Below are 14857 nucleotides of genomic sequence, written 5' to 3'. Positions count from 1 at the left end.
CGATGAGGAGCATAGCAGCAACACTGAGGGACTTGATATGAATTGTACAAGTAGTTCAAGGCACGACCCTCTGAATCATGTAACAAGAGTCAATATGTAAGACAGTCTTTCATTAAATTTCATGAGGCGCATGTCGAGATTTCAAAGGTGTAAATGAACACGAAAGTTGGTACTCGGTAACGATGCCTTCTCTCCCTGGTCAGACAAAAAATCAAGAGATGTAAAAGACTCCTTGGACAGGACAGGATAGCATTCATAAACTAATGTATACCCGAATGCTCTCTAAATATGCTCCGGCCAATTTGGTGGTAATACCTGACGTTGGAGCCTCTTCTTGATTCCTTTGTACCGAGTGCAGAATCTGTGACATGGCTAGTTATCTTGGACGGGTGTGCTTGACGAGTGTCGCGAGGATTGGTGGAGGGCCGATGGAAACGACCGGATCATTCTGGAGACTTCCAAGCGTTGTGTTGCTTGTCGGTCCCGACTCCTGTGCCGCAACACGCGACTAGGGTGGGAAGACGGCCCAATAGCTATGTCATTACTTTACACGTCTACACTGTGCATCCATTGTCTCTCGATGTGTCGGGCTTTTCTTTTGACACGACTGCGGGCCATCCCTCGGCACATCATGACGGCCCAGCCCCGGAAGCGACCCTCCACAAAACGCCACTCGGCTTCTTCACCCGAACCCTGCTGATTCGGATGACGGATGACGGATAACAGATGACAGATGACTTGATTCCTTGGACATCAATCATCTGTTAATAGTTCGTGTGGTACGGCAGAACCGCCAACCCAGCACTGTGACGAACACCAGACTGAGTTCAGTCCGCACAGCCTCGGGATCCTATTCCGTGATGTGACGAGACGTCCGGATTCTGAAGCCGACTCAATAGTCGACATGTCACAGATTTGGGCTGCAACCAAAGGGAGTCTTATCCAATGTCAATGCATAATTCAATTTCTTTTGGTAACATGATTGCTTCTCGGGAAACTCGGGGGCGTCTTTTAGGCGGGACTTGGGAGCGTACCGATGCAATAAGTATGCAACGCGTGCACATGGCTTCCCTCGATAAGGTGTTGGAGTGAGCCTTCGGCTTCTGTGGCTTCGTTTTCCCTCCCGGTAGGCTGCAACAGATGATATAAACTGCTCTTGACCACTTCCAATCCCCCTTCTCTTAGTCTCTGCTCTCCTCGGGTACAAGAAAGCCCCATAATCAAGAGGATAACACGCACCCATGATTTGATCTTCCGTTGGTGTCAACATGCCGGCTTTGTCTACTACTCCGACACTGGACCTCGGTGAGGCCTCTCCTATGAAGGCGCCTCCCGTCGTTGGACCAAAGACCAAAAAGGCCACTCGTCCAAACACAGCCATTCCCAGCTTTCTCATTGAGGAGGCGCAGGCCACACCCACAGATACCTGGGAGGTCCAAAGACACATGGCCTTTGAGCCTCCGGCAACGATTACCACCATGAAGGAGATTGGGCTTGAAGGGCAGGGAATTTCTCCCAACGCCGTCTCCGCCCCCTTCTCGCTGTTTACCAAAGAAGCAGTGTTGCAGATGAGACGGGAAATCTTTAGCGAGCCCGTCCTCAACGAGTGTCGCTACAGCTCAGACTTTATCGCCAACATGATTCGTGGCATGGGCCGCGAGTAAGTAGCCACGTGTGCATGGAGAAAAAAGAAAGCACTAGATTCTGACTGACGAGATTGAAGCCGAGCCCCGTTTACATACCAAGCCTGGAGCTCGCCGGAGGTACTCGACAAGATTTCCCAAGTAGCGGGCGTGGAGCTGGTCCCGGCATACGACTACGAGATTGCCAACATCAACATCTGCGTCAACGACGACCCGGAGGCGGCAGTCGACCCCGACCCCTGCGCCGATCACGTCTCTGCAGTGGCCTGGCACTACGACAGCTTCCCGTTTGTCTGCGTGACCATGGTTTCCGACTGCGCGAGCATGGTGGGCGGCGAGACGGCCATCCAACTGCCGGACGGCACGGTCCAAAAGGTCCGCGGGCCGAGCATGGGCACCGCCGTCGTCATGCAAGGGCGATACATCTACCACCAGGCGCTGAGGGCGTACGGGTGCCGCGAGCGCATAGCCATGGTGACTCCCTTTCGGCCGAGGTCGCCGCTGGTCAGGGACGAGACGATTCTTACTGGTGTGAGGGGCATTAGCAACCTTGATGAGCTGTATCCGCAGTACGCCGAGTATCGATTCGGCGTGCTTGAGGAGCGTTTTCGTGAGAGGCGCAGGGATGAGCGGTGCCGAAGGGGCGCGGGTCGCTGCTTTGACCTTGAGTCTGCAAGAGCCTTTATCCGGGAACAGAAGGAATATTTGGAGAGCATGCTGGAGCAGATGTACGAGGTGGAGTAGAGCAAGGTTGTCACATGTATCAATGATGTATTCAAGCTTGTCTGGTGGGCTGAGCGAGGCTGAGCATGGCTCAGACTCCGAGATGACACAGGCCAGTTGACGGCTACCATCACGGCGGCAAAATTGGTCCATGCTCGGCCTGGCAGTCTCTAGTAGGTTTCAGCAGTCTGGTATATTTCGTCGATTGTTTTCATTAGTTTCTTTCAAGTCCTCTCGTCAATTCAGTCAAGCATGGTTACAATGTAACCATATGGAACCCGCCTGCATGATGCTAAACCTGACATGTTGGCAGGCTTGGCATGATGAGACAAATTTTAATCAACGTAAGGTGAGGAAACTGTTCCTCGGTCCGGTCCGCTTCAGCTTAGAGTGAGCCGGCCTTATGCCGTAGTCAGTCGTGAGCGCAAGGTTCAGGGTGGCAATCCGACTAGCTGTCACTGGTGCCGTCGTATTGACATTGATCCCGGTATGACTCCCAGTCTGCGGAGAGGGAGAATTTCCAACCGGACTAGAGAGGCAATTTTGCGGGCCGGCCAATCATGGCATTGGATCCCTACTTATGTACACATGTACCTTGGCGTTAATGCTTCGATATATGACTAGCCAAGGGGTACTTGTACTTTAATATAAACGCAATACATGATTGATTACCTACTTAGGTAGGCAATACGCTTAACATGTGAACATATACACGGCTTAATTCTATAAAAAACATTATATGACATATTTTCAGTACATCTAGTTGAATTGCCCAACATGTCCAACTTGGTTTCCAAACCCTCCAGTCAGCTTGAATACACCCAACGTTGATCAGCCCACAGAGCAAGTTCTCATCACAACATCCCGTAGTTCCGGCACACGCTCCCCGTGTTGTGGGCCATGCGGGCTTCGAGTTTTGCGCCGAGCCTTGCCAAGTTCAGTCATGGCAGTGTACAGTCGCATCATGCTACACTGCCTTGGAATTAAGGATTTATGCAAGCATTCTAGTACTCGATAATCCCGTTCTTGGTATACTAAAAAGGAAGGAGGATGACGGGTGCCAATTGTGACATCAGGAGACGTCATGTCATATCCCACACTGCCGTCTCGCAGCGGACAGGATTGCATAATACCTAAGCAAATAGATTGTAAATCGAGTCAGTGGAGGAGACGCAATGTTCCTTTGTCTCATGGACCTAGGACCTAGATGGCTGGTTTTGCAGGGCGTAGAATGTATAGCCTCGTAAGGGACAGGCCTACTCTGCGCCCTTGGGCATCAATGGATTGTTTCTGCACCAGGCCATACTCCCTCACCCTCGTCATCATCCTACAATGCGCAAACGCTATGAGCTGAATACCCTGCTGGATTGTTACAGAAAGTTCGTAGAGCCGCGTGGCAGTAATCGGATGATATTGCATACGGCATTTGACGTAGAATGCGGAACAACAAGCTGAAACAACGTTCAAGGAGATTCATAAAGCACGTTTAGTTGAAGATACTTAAAGACTGCCCTCTCCTTCAAGTTGGATATTTGGCTCTACAGTCAGACATTCCATACATTCCACACATTCCTCGCCTCTCGTTTCTCATCCACAGCAAGCAGGCTGTCATTCTCACACTCAAGAACAAACATGAAGACCTCTCCTTTGATGCTCGCCGGCCTGCTTGGCCTAGCAGCCGCTGATCCAATCAAAAGGCAGCCAGCGACTCCTACTCCTGCTCCCAAGAAGACGATTCCAGGACATCTCGCGTACATACCCTGGAAGGTAGACAAAGCCCCAGCTGATGGTCTACAGGACGTCACATTTCCCATATCCATGAAGGACTCTATTCGCGAAAGGGGCTGGTATTTTGCACAAAACTTCCAGTTTCACGGAAAATCGGGTAATGCATATATCGGAGTCCAGCCACGCCCGGCTAATTCCAAAGGCCCTGTCGACCATGCCGCCTTTTCAAGCTTCATGCCTGGAACCAAGTCGACGGACCGCAACTGCAGTCCTGGTGCTGATGGCGGACCCGGTGTCAGCTGCTCCGTCCAAATCACCGGCACCGATGACCACTCCTATGACCTCAGGGTCGAAAACATAGGCAACACAACGTGGAAGGGAACCATGGTGAATACTGTTTCCAAAGTGGAAACTCACATCGGATCGTGGACTCTGCCGGCAGGCGCAGGGGGGATGAAGGGAAATTATATAGGCTTCTTCGAGTGGTGGCCGTTCAATGACCGTTCAAAGCCACCGACGTGCAACTTGTTGAAACGCACTACGGTGGCATTTGGGCCGCCCAGGACTTCAACGGCAAATGCTGGTGCTGGGAGCTTGGGCAATCCGTACGAGGTCTATGAGTGCAAGGGCAAGACTGACTACAAGACCAAAAAGGTAGGAGACAATGTTGAAATCAGCCTTGGGTTTTGAGGGGATACTTTATCGCCGGTTATAGGGAGTAGTAAAAGACAATATGGTTTTGAGGGCCTCCCAAATGGCAGAGAATGATAGAAGGAATCATAGAGCATGGAAGCCCTAGGGTTTTTCATCCAGCTAGGCAACTGGCTAGCTAGCAACCTAGTACGGTTTTTTCCCATAGGCATGTATATACAGGGTTTCTAGTCTAAATTGACATCTGACGATAATTATCGAGGCCTCAGCTCTGCATATGGAGTGATTTAGTTCAGTAGGCATCCTGTCAGGGTGGTTATCAGGTTTAACGGCCAGGCCATGAAGCACAAAGATGCAGCAATAGCGGCTCATGCCGAATATCCCTGATTTCAAGCTTTCAAGTTGTGCACATCTTGGCTCTCTCTCTTCTCTACGGCCTTTAATGAAACCGTAGTTCAATGCGATTCATAGCTGCTACATCGTGACGGGGGTTTCCTCAGCCAAGTCTCCCATAATGTTCACACCGGTGCAATGACCTGGTGTTACACGGAAAAGGCCCAACAGATCGTGAAGCCCAACAAAGGGGCTTCGCCGATAAAGGAACCTGTTGGTTACACAGCTAGAACACGCGCCCGGGTAAGAGCCCTAGGCCCGGGCGTTCCTTTCATGTATATAAAGCAGTCACCCTTCCCTTCCTTCTCTTAGCAACTTAGGACCTTTGATATCCTACGAGATTATTATTGAATTGAGCCCTTTTTGCTCCAAGCCTTCATACTGAACCCTTGTCACACCTGGTGCAATTTAGAGCAGAAACTCCAATTTTTAAAACCCAACCATTACTTGCCTTCTGCGGCGGCTTTGCCCTGACTTGCGGTAGACTGCAGTGGGACAATATCGGCACATATTTAACTCCCCGGAATAACCCGCACGACTACTATTTGTTATGCGATAACTTGCAGCAAGATTCGACATGGCTTTTTAGTATTCGCTGAAGGGTTTTCACGCATCTACCCGTTAGCAACCAAGTGGACTAGCCACTTTCTTTTCCGGCATATATCACATATCCGCCGCGGGCTCCAGGTCCATATATGAATACACCAGACATCTTCATGTAAGACGCCATGTCGACTGGTCAGGAGTGAGACCCTCGAACAATCAACACCAAACGCTCGGTATATTGACAATGTTTTGGCAGGTCCACGAGATTCCAAACGGCTCCAGGGTCCAGCGACAAAAAGAAGTCATCAATATGGAATCCAGTCCTCAGTTCGATCCATAGCGGCCAATCGTGACACGCTGGCCTTTTGCTGCCAAGGACGGAAGAGCAAATTAACACCCAACATGGAACGCGAAACCCACAGCTGAGTCAGCACATCTTTGGGCTTTGAAAGTCTCAACCAGTTCCATGCCCGAAACTGACGCAAGAGGCAAACACATCAATGCTTTGAGGCATTCAACGGCGTGGTAGCCGCCCGGTAGACCGTGCGAGACACACGTCCTGATGCGTTTGTGCTGTCCACTGAACTCCAAGGGACTCATGTCGTCAACAAACGCGCCAAAACATTCGTCTTCTGTAGCCATCGCCAGTCTGGCAGTTTCTCGCCGGACACGCCTCCGCCCGCTCCGACTGCCGCACGGCGACGGCGCCGACACGGCTTCAAGGGCGCCATACACCCAACAGATCGTCCCAACGGACGTCCACCATGGCCGACGACGTGGCGGTCAAGCTTGCGGTCCTCATAGACGCGGACAACGCCCAGCCCAACATGGCGGGCGTGCTGCTCGCCGAGATCGCCAAGTACGGCACGGCCTTTGTGAAGCGCGCCTACGGCGACTGGACGGGCACCAACCTCCGCGGCTGGAAGGAACAGCTCCTCGAGAACTCCATCCTGCCCATCCAGCAGTTCGCCTACACGCAGGGCAAAAACTCGACCGACGCCGCCATGGTCATTGACGCCATGGACCTGCTGTACTCGAACCGCTTCGACGGCTTCTGCCTCGTCTCCAGCGACAGCGACTTCACGCGCCTGGCCTCGCGGATCCGAGAGTCCGGCCTGCTCGTCTACGGCTTCGGCGAGCGCAAGGCCCCCAAGGCCCTCGTCAGCGCCTGCGACAAGTTCATCTACATTGAGAACCTGTCCCAGAACGTCGACCTGGCCGCCGACATTGCCGTCCGGGCGCACAGGGTCGCCGGGACCCCGGCCGCCAAGTTTGTCACGGCCCAGAGCCTGATCCAGGAGGCCATAGAGGCGAAGTCGGATGACGACGGCTGGGCAAACCTCGCTGACGTCGGGTACCTCATCACCAAGTGGCAGCCGGACTTTGATGCTCGCAGCTTTGGATTTCTGAAGCTCAGCCACATGATTCGCTCGGATCCGTTGCTGGACGTTACCAAGCGCTTCCCGGGTGAGGGGAAGCCTCCCGTGGTTTATGTCCGGGGCAAAAAGCGATCCAAGTAAGGCGGCGTCTTGACTTGCCGCACGGGGAGTATGTAGAGAACCCCGACCCTTTTATCTCGGCGGTTGATGCCGGGCTGTGCAGAGTGAGCGCTGTGCTGTGTAGTACAGCATGGTGGCCCTTGTTGGCGCTTGTTGACGGCATTGGCATCTTTTACAAACTCGGCACCTTGATTTATCCACTGGCGCGGGTTACGTGGTGAATTCAAAGTCGAGTTCTGACGCGCCACTGGACGACGCGGCAAAATACTGTGCCCAGACTGAGATATCCTTGTGTCCGCGATGCCCTACATCATAGTTGAGTAGCCTGTACAGACTTTTGTTCTTGGCTTTGACTTGACCGTGCTGTTCTTGATGTTTAGCCATCTACTTGCTATGCCAGCAGCTAGTTATTTTCAACCCGAAAAGGCTGTCATTGATGCTGGTGGTCACTCTCTGTGCTTTATGACTGAGTCTTGTATTTGAATAGTAATGTTTCACCATATTTGAATGGCTAGTGTAGCCGTAATCTCCCCAGAGACTGCTAGGTTTCCTGTGAAAACCGTTGTTCACACGAGTGGCATAGTTTCACTACGTGACGCGCACGTACAAAGATGTTGACCACGGCGGCGGTGATGGTGCAGTCGTCCAGCCATAACCTGGCCGCCTTAATCCTTCAGCCCATGAGGTGTAGCATTACTGAAAATACGTCAAGACGCCAGAAGGTTGTCGTGATGGCAATGGCTTGAGATTGCTTCGTCTTGTCCAAGTCGAGCCCTTGTGAAATAAGTGGTCCGTTCGTAGGATTAACTAGAAACAGGGTTGCCGGAGAATCATGAGCCGGTGATGTACCGTCGACGGTTTTTAGCCATGCTTCTCACCAGTAGTTGTGTTTGTCTGCCTCAGACAACGCCCCCGGGTGATGACATGTGACAAGGGTTCGTATAGAAGGCTTGGAGCAAAAGGGCCCAATTCAATAATAATCCCGCAGGATATCAAAGGTCCTGAGTTGCCTCGAGGAAGGAGGGGAATAAAGACCACTATATATACATGAAAGCAACGCTCGTGCCTAGTGCTCTTGCCCGGGCACGTGTTTACTCTGTGTAACCAACAAGTCCCTTGTCGGCGAAGCCCCTTTGTTGGGCTTCGCGATCTGTTGGGCCTTTTCCGTGTACATGACGGGTCCACGGGCCCATCTCAGTCGGCAGGCTTATGGCCTTCGTAAATGCAAATATCCGGGCCATTTCGTGACTCTAAAGTTGACAAGTCCGACTATATTCGCTCCGGACATGAAGGTTAAACTATTTTCGCCACAGAGTTAGAATATGACAACGTGACATTCGTGTAACAGCAGCTTGGAAGACGTCCCGGTGCGCGAGACATCTTGGCAGCTTGGGAAGTCATGACATTGTCTCAGATCTCTTTGTTTCACAATTTACTGAATAATGCGTCTGGTGTAAATTGTCGTTGGTGCTCTCTGGCGTAGGTAGTAGCATCAAGACGCTTCCAATGACTGCCACACAGCCGGGTAATGAGACCAACCTGGCCGCGGCGGTAATTGCCCGGTATCAGCTTTACGAATGTATCAGTCTTCTTTTTTTCTGCTTTTTGCAATTTTCAAGACATAAAGGCACTAAAATTTCAAGCTAGGGAACTCTCGCCTCCGCGGTCGCCCGGTAAGCGGTGTCTAGTTTCAAGGACGTAGGGCCTTCATGATGGACACTCGGAGTGTCATCAGGTACTGTTTCCTGGCGGTAGATTGACCTACATGGTCTACAGTTTCTAGGTTCTAATGCTCAACGACTAAATACTTCCGAGTGGTTCACGTCTGTTGAGCCACCAGAAGTGGAGGACATCCACCAGATGAAGATCTATCATGCCTTATATCTTGGAGTAATATCAAGCATTGCCATGCATGGCTTTGCAACTCGCAGACAAGTTCAATGCCGCAGACAGAACAGGAACCACAATGAGCAAATAATAATGCCAAAGCAGTGAAACCGCACAGCTTCCTCATTGCAAGCGGTCTGTGCCATGGCAGCCGGGTGCAATTTGAGTCCAGCTACAACTGACACTAATGCTGCGATACATATACGACGAGGAACTAGGCCTGCTTTCCTCGAAGCAGTGGAGACACATGGCATAACAGCTCTTTGCAAGATGCGCTTGATGCGTACAATATTTACTAGCGCCTCTATGTACGGAGTCCGGGGCTGTACATGTATAGGTACACGCCGAGTATATAAAAACGAAACAGCGCCATCGCCCTTCAACAGCCGGTCCCTGCTAACCCAACGCCACGGGTTGTTATTCGCCCTAGCCAGCTTTTATGTAAGTTCAAATGTTGGGACTAAAACCATCGCTGATCTCCCCTTGTGCCGCACCAGTCTGTTCCTCCAGGAAGCTGACGGCTCTCGCGGTACTGGCCGGGGATGCTGGCGAAAGCAGACCTGCATCGCCCAAGTTACCACCACAGCACGTTATCCAAAATCCGTCATGGTCGAATTGATCCGGGCTCATCGAGTTGAGAAATCCCCATAGCAAGTGCCGCCAAAGGCCAATCGGGGAGTACGTCTAAACGAGTGTATAATCTTTATGAGAGCTATTTCCGCGTGCAGAAATACAATTTTGTGCCGCATGATCCCTAAACAGGCCGCCACGGGCAGGTATGCCGTTAATAGGAGGTCGCAGGCAGGGTTTGTCGCAAAGATGGTACCCGTATATCGTGTATGCATGCACGTGGCGGTGACAACAGGCCTCACTTATACAACCGACTCTGAGCGGCTGAAGGTCATCTTACTCGGCGGTCAGCCTGCATGATGCCATACAAAGACGAGGAATCCTACCAATTTCACCACGGGCAGCACACGTCCCTCAACGCTCGTCTCCTCCAAATATACTCTACTCTGCAGAATAGGCTCGCACACCACTACCACGGCCATGCCTTTACCGGCGCTGTTCGTCTGGGCTCTGCAGATCAACAGCCCGGGTCATGCAGCGACGGGCTCCGACGTGACGGTGACCTGGAGCCATGTTGACACCGACCCTGCCAAGTTCGACTTGAACCTTTGGAACGGCGCCGCGCAGAGTCCCGCCGTCAACAGGCTTCTTGCTTCCGGTGTTCCTGTCGCTGCTGATGCCGTGCGCGTGTCGGTTCCCTGCGGTATTCCTTCCAGCGGCGCGTACCAGCTGTGAGCGGACACGAGACGAATTCCAATGACGGAGGGTTGCTAACCGGCTTACAGGCTTGCCGTCGACGGCGCGAATTCGTCAGACGTCTACGCGCGGAGTGGGCAGTGCTCTGTTGCGGTTGTTGGTTGCACGAGCTCGGCGACAAGTACGGCAAGGACGACAAGGACAAGTTTGCGTGGTGTACAGACAGATGCAACAACTGCATCTAGCTCGGCCTTGACAAACGTGACGAGCACCCCTAGTGGACGAGGTAGGTTTGGCGAGACACGGGCCGGACGTAAATGACGAGGCATGGAGCGCAAGTGCTAATTTGTGTCGCCAGGCACAAGTATTCCCATGGCCGGCGCGGCTCAATGCACGGCGCAGTGGTTGTCTATAGCTGGGGCCTTCATGCTTGCCGTGGTGGCGTTTTGGTTGTAGATGAATCGATGCGACCAAGGTTCATCGTTGATGCTTCGATGTCCGTCCGTCCAATGTCGAGTTTCGTCGTCCGCCAAGCGATGATCCATGCCGTAAACAGAGGGCCGGAGCACAAGTGAGACAATCGCCGTCCGAACATTGCCATCAATATCACCTGATGCCGGATCCCTCATCCGGCCAATGTAGTACGTACGTCCCAAGACACAAATATCCAGCCATGTCTCGCAGACGAACCGGCATTACCATCCATCACCCGGCTAATTCCCAGGAATGCGAAACACAGGCAAATCCCACCAGCGCCGGCCACGAATCCACGATGCCCCATGTTCGCAAGCACGACCAGATCAAATTGGCTTCCGATTCGCATGCCTCGCGACGTCATGGCGCCAACAAGGCCGGTCGAGCATGACGGACCAAATTCCCAAACGCCCGGCCCTCCCTTGAATCCAAGCACTCGCGACGCGCACGCCAGGGAGACCATGTAAGCCACGCGCCATTGGCCGGAATGAGGAGCAGCATCCCAACTCTGGCCCAAGATGCAAAAAAGGCAAGGGGGGCATGATGGGAATTTTAAATGGAAAAAAAAAAAAGTTCCCTGTCCCTCCGCAAAAGCCGGCACTAGCTGCAGATGTCACTTGATGCTCGGTGCCACATGGTCGTGCTGGTCTGGTGTGAAATGGGCAAGCACAAGGGGGAGATGAAAACAAAACGAGCCCAGCATAACAAGACAAAAAACAATAAAAGACAATGGAAACAAAAGCAGCCATTTCCTTCCCTTCCCTCCCACCCTCGCATTGTCCGTCCATCGAGCCGCAACACATTGATTGACGACATCTACATCCTGCCATGGCGCCGCTCCCCAAGTCCACCACCCGCCGGCACACCGTCTTCCTGCTGTGCCTCTTCTCCTCGCTGCTCGTCAGCTTCGCCCTCTTCACCTACTTCATGCTCATGCCCTTCTCGCAGTTCACCACGCACCACCGCGCCAGCGACAAGTCGCACCAGGACTTGCACGAAACGGCCGCGGACCTGGCGGGCGCCGTCGCCGCGAGCGCCAGGCGCGTCGACTTTGCCCTCGGCGGCGCACACCCGATCCTCGATGACGACCGCCTGTGGCGCGAGGACCTGCTGCCCCCGAACGGCGGGTACCTGACGCTCGCGCGCGCGCCCAACGACAACGACACGGCCGCCAGGCTCGGCGTCGCCATGTTCCACCAGCTGCGGTGTCTGGCCGCGATCCGCTCCGAGATGCAGCGCCTGCAGGCACGCGCGCGTGGGGGGGCCAAGCCCGACGCCGAGCACCAGCATCGGGATCGTGCATTAGCTTGCTTTGATTACCTGCGCCAGGTATGTATTGACATACCCATCAATGTTTCCCCCCCGCTTGGAAAATTGACCGTGTTTGGTGCTGATATGAGATAAACCATGTAGTCGCTCTTGTGCCATGCCGACGCGACCATCGAGGCAGACGGCGACGGGACGGGCGTGGCCGAGGGCATGGGCGAGCGGCAGTGCAGGGATTGGCGTATTTTGTACGAGGCGTCGACGAGGTCGGATGGCGAGCCTGTCTTGCCCGACTTGCGCTGAGTTGGACGCAGACTGCATTTACGTTTACTTTGGAGTATGGGTATAGACTAGAGCAGCGACGGCCACCTTGTCGCGCAAAGCAGCAATATCATCATTTTGTCTTGCACCATGGCGTGCTCGCATCACAACATCGCAAGACGGGCACAAGCACCAGTGAGGTGACCGGCTTCTCATTACCTCAAACCTTGACGGTGCTCGCGCCAAGGAGGTCGTCTGGCGACCTATAACTAAATGTACATGCGAATCATCAAGATCGTGCATCTCATCAATCTATCCGGGCGCTTCTCCTCACCCCGAGACCATGCAAGTTCTCGTTCTTCCCAAACAAAGGAAAAGAAACGTGTTTTTGTCGGCAATCTTCATGTGAGACGCCACGCAAAAGCAATACCACACCCTCTTGCCTTGGACGTGCAAGTTGCCAGCCATATCCCGTAGACGGCAACAAACCTCACCCTCGGCCGGTGGCATAGCCATTGAATGGTGGCATTCTTTCATTCCACAAATTGTCAAAGTACCGTCCAGTTGGTGTATCATGCAAGTAAAAAACCACCAATCTTGACCAGCATTACGAAGGAAAGAAAAAAAAACAAAAAAGACTCCATCTGTCTGTTCTGAAAGCAGTAAGCAAAGCAGTACGTAAACAAGGGCCAACACCGGCAAGGGGGATTCAATCTGGGCCCAAAGTAAAGGTGGACTGTAACGCGATGCAATAAAACAATGCAACAGAGCCACCAGAGCCATTGCTTCCCATCTAAACCAATTCAATCTGTTGTCTAGAAAACCAAGTGGCACCACAAGAACACGAAACAACAATGTCCTAACACACCACAGTAGCAAAGCAAAAACGCCAGAGTTGAACAAGTAAAAACGCCCCAGAAAACGCAACATGCGTCAGGGACACCGAGTGGAGATGCGGAAAAGACTAAAAAGAGCAGGCCGCCAAGAAAAATAGTAGCGAGAACCCCCCCAAGAACACAAAAAAAAAATCACAAAAAGGGTTGAGCGGAGGACCAAGGTCCGTATACCACGGCGGGAATTACTTCCTCTCGACTCGGTAACTCATCAAGTTGTCAGCCGGCCACCTCGCAAGAAGCAAACAGAGAGCAATAACAAGACAACTCCCTAAATGGTAAGACGCCAATCTGATGAGGGGAGATCGAAACTCGGTTCAAAACGCCATGCGGATGTCTAAAAGTCCACACCAATCTCTCCTACTTCGTGACTTTTTTTTTTTTTGGTTTCCCTCTTGGGGGCTTTTGGATTGTTGACTTCTTTCCGACTGTTCATTCCACATTTTGATCCTCCATCTTTGTAATCCCTGTCGATCTGTTACGCAAGCACGATATATTCAGAGACTTGATTTGTGTTTGACCTGCACGTGCTGCAAGTCAACCAGCCCTTCAGACCGTCTTGGGCGTGCGCGCGCTCGTCACGTCAATGACGTCATCCAGGTGATTGCACATGGCCACAAACAAGTCAAAGAACAGTTTGCTGCCACCGGCTTCCATCTCAGCTTGCATGGTCCCGCTCCGCTTGAACGTCTTGCGGCAGCGGATGATCAGGGCGAGGTAATGAGCGCGCAGGCGGCTATCCGAGTCGGGCGTGTGGGCATAGGCGTACTGGGCGGACCGCAAGATGGTTGACACATCGATACCAGATTGCAGGCCTTGTTTGCGCAAGGCCAGACGCTTGAGCTCCTCGAGGCCGTATCGCTCCGCGGCACAGTAGATGACCGTGTCGCGGAGGACATCGGCCCCCACGCTGTATACGAAAACGGTGGCGTCGGGAACCGTACCTGCGCGGCCACCTCCAATTTCGGGGTTTGGTGACGTGTGAGGCGTCCGCACACGGTCCTCGAGATCCCAGGAGTTGCGGGACCTGTTGTGCAACAGGCGCGGGTAGTAGTCGCCCTTGTAAAGATACTCGAGAATGGCGGAGAAGACCTCGGGTTCCTCGTCGGGGAGAGAGATCCTCCTGCTCTGCGCATCGGGGAAGTTGCCTCGGCAAGCCGCGTCAAAGAACGGCGACTGGCGGAGCACGTCCTCGTGCGCTGCAAAGAGCCTGCCCTCGCGTCCAACCGTGAGAGTCACAATGGGCGAGGGCGTAGTGGACTTTTGGGCAATACGGTCTTGCTCAGTGAGCGATCTTTGCAGTTTCGATAGCTTCGTGGGATCCCGGACAGAGCCCGGCTTCTTTAGTCTCGCAGACTTGTCCACGCGGCTCTGGTCTTGCGACTTGAAGCTGCGTTTGCTGAACATGGCTGCGGTGCTGTGGGGTTCGATTTGACGGCGAGGTTTCGATTAGGAACTAAAGAGCAGCTCGGGCAGGACGGCGCAACGCGGCCGAGGGCAGACAAGGAACGGCCACTGGAAAGGGAGAAAATGAGCGTCTCTTGTCTGGTCCGGGTCGGAAGGGGTCGGCACTTCAGTGTCTGACTGGAAATTGTCCTCGACACCGGGCGTTGCGTGTTGATAACTT

At 53.1% G+C, this 14857-nt stretch overlaps 6 protein-coding genes across 6 annotated transcripts; 5 read left to right on the top strand and 1 right to left on the bottom strand.

Moving 5' to 3' along the window:
• Positions 1-1268: 1268 nt before the first annotated feature.
• Positions 1269-2387, top strand: G6M90_00g067730 (uncharacterized protein; the record flags this gene model as incomplete). The annotated part of the gene is made up of 2 exons (XM_014685044.1): positions 1269-1660; positions 1724-2387. The coding sequence occupies 2 exons, from the start codon at positions 1269-1271 to the stop codon at positions 2385-2387; spliced, it is 1056 nt and encodes a 351-aa protein (XP_014540530.1).
• A 1611-nt stretch (positions 2388-3998) lies between these two features.
• On the top strand, positions 3999-4784 carry G6M90_00g067720 (uncharacterized protein; the record flags this gene model as incomplete). Its single annotated transcript, XM_014685043.1, has 1 exon — positions 3999-4784. One exon carries the CDS (start codon positions 3999-4001, stop codon positions 4782-4784), a length of 786 nt encoding a protein of 261 aa, XP_014540529.1.
• A 1664-nt stretch (positions 4785-6448) lies between these two features.
• On the top strand, positions 6449-7204 carry G6M90_00g067710 (uncharacterized protein; the record flags this gene model as incomplete). The annotated part of the gene is made up of 1 exon (XM_014685042.1): positions 6449-7204. One exon carries the CDS (start codon positions 6449-6451, stop codon positions 7202-7204), a length of 756 nt encoding a protein of 251 aa, XP_014540528.1.
• A 2916-nt stretch (positions 7205-10120) lies between these two features.
• Positions 10121-10792, top strand: G6M90_00g067700 (uncharacterized protein; the record flags this gene model as incomplete). Its single annotated transcript, XM_014685041.2, has 3 exons — positions 10121-10371; positions 10426-10622; positions 10695-10792. 3 exons carry the CDS (start codon positions 10121-10123, stop codon positions 10790-10792), a joined length of 546 nt encoding a protein of 181 aa, XP_014540527.2.
• Positions 10793-11638: 846 nt separating this feature from the next.
• G6M90_00g067690 (uncharacterized protein) lies at positions 11639-12379 on the top strand (the record flags this gene model as incomplete). The annotated part of the gene is made up of 2 exons (XM_014685039.1): positions 11639-12139; positions 12224-12379. 2 exons carry the CDS (start codon positions 11639-11641, stop codon positions 12377-12379), a joined length of 657 nt encoding a protein of 218 aa, XP_014540525.1.
• A 1400-nt stretch (positions 12380-13779) lies between these two features.
• Positions 13780-14637, bottom strand: G6M90_00g067680 (uncharacterized protein; the record flags this gene model as incomplete). Its single annotated transcript, XM_014685038.1, has 1 exon — positions 13780-14637. The coding sequence occupies one exon, from the start codon at positions 14635-14637 to the stop codon at positions 13780-13782; it is 858 nt and encodes a 285-aa protein (XP_014540524.1).
• Between the last annotated feature and the right edge of the window lie 220 nt (positions 14638-14857).

Source organism: Metarhizium brunneum, chromosome 4 (assembly GCF_013426205.1).
Source record: "Metarhizium brunneum chromosome 4, complete sequence".
In the NCBI taxonomy this organism is placed as follows: Eukaryota; Fungi; Ascomycota; class Sordariomycetes; order Hypocreales; family Clavicipitaceae; genus Metarhizium; species Metarhizium brunneum.
Note: the sequence above shows the minus strand (reverse complement) of the source record. Positions and strands in the feature narration are given on the sequence as shown.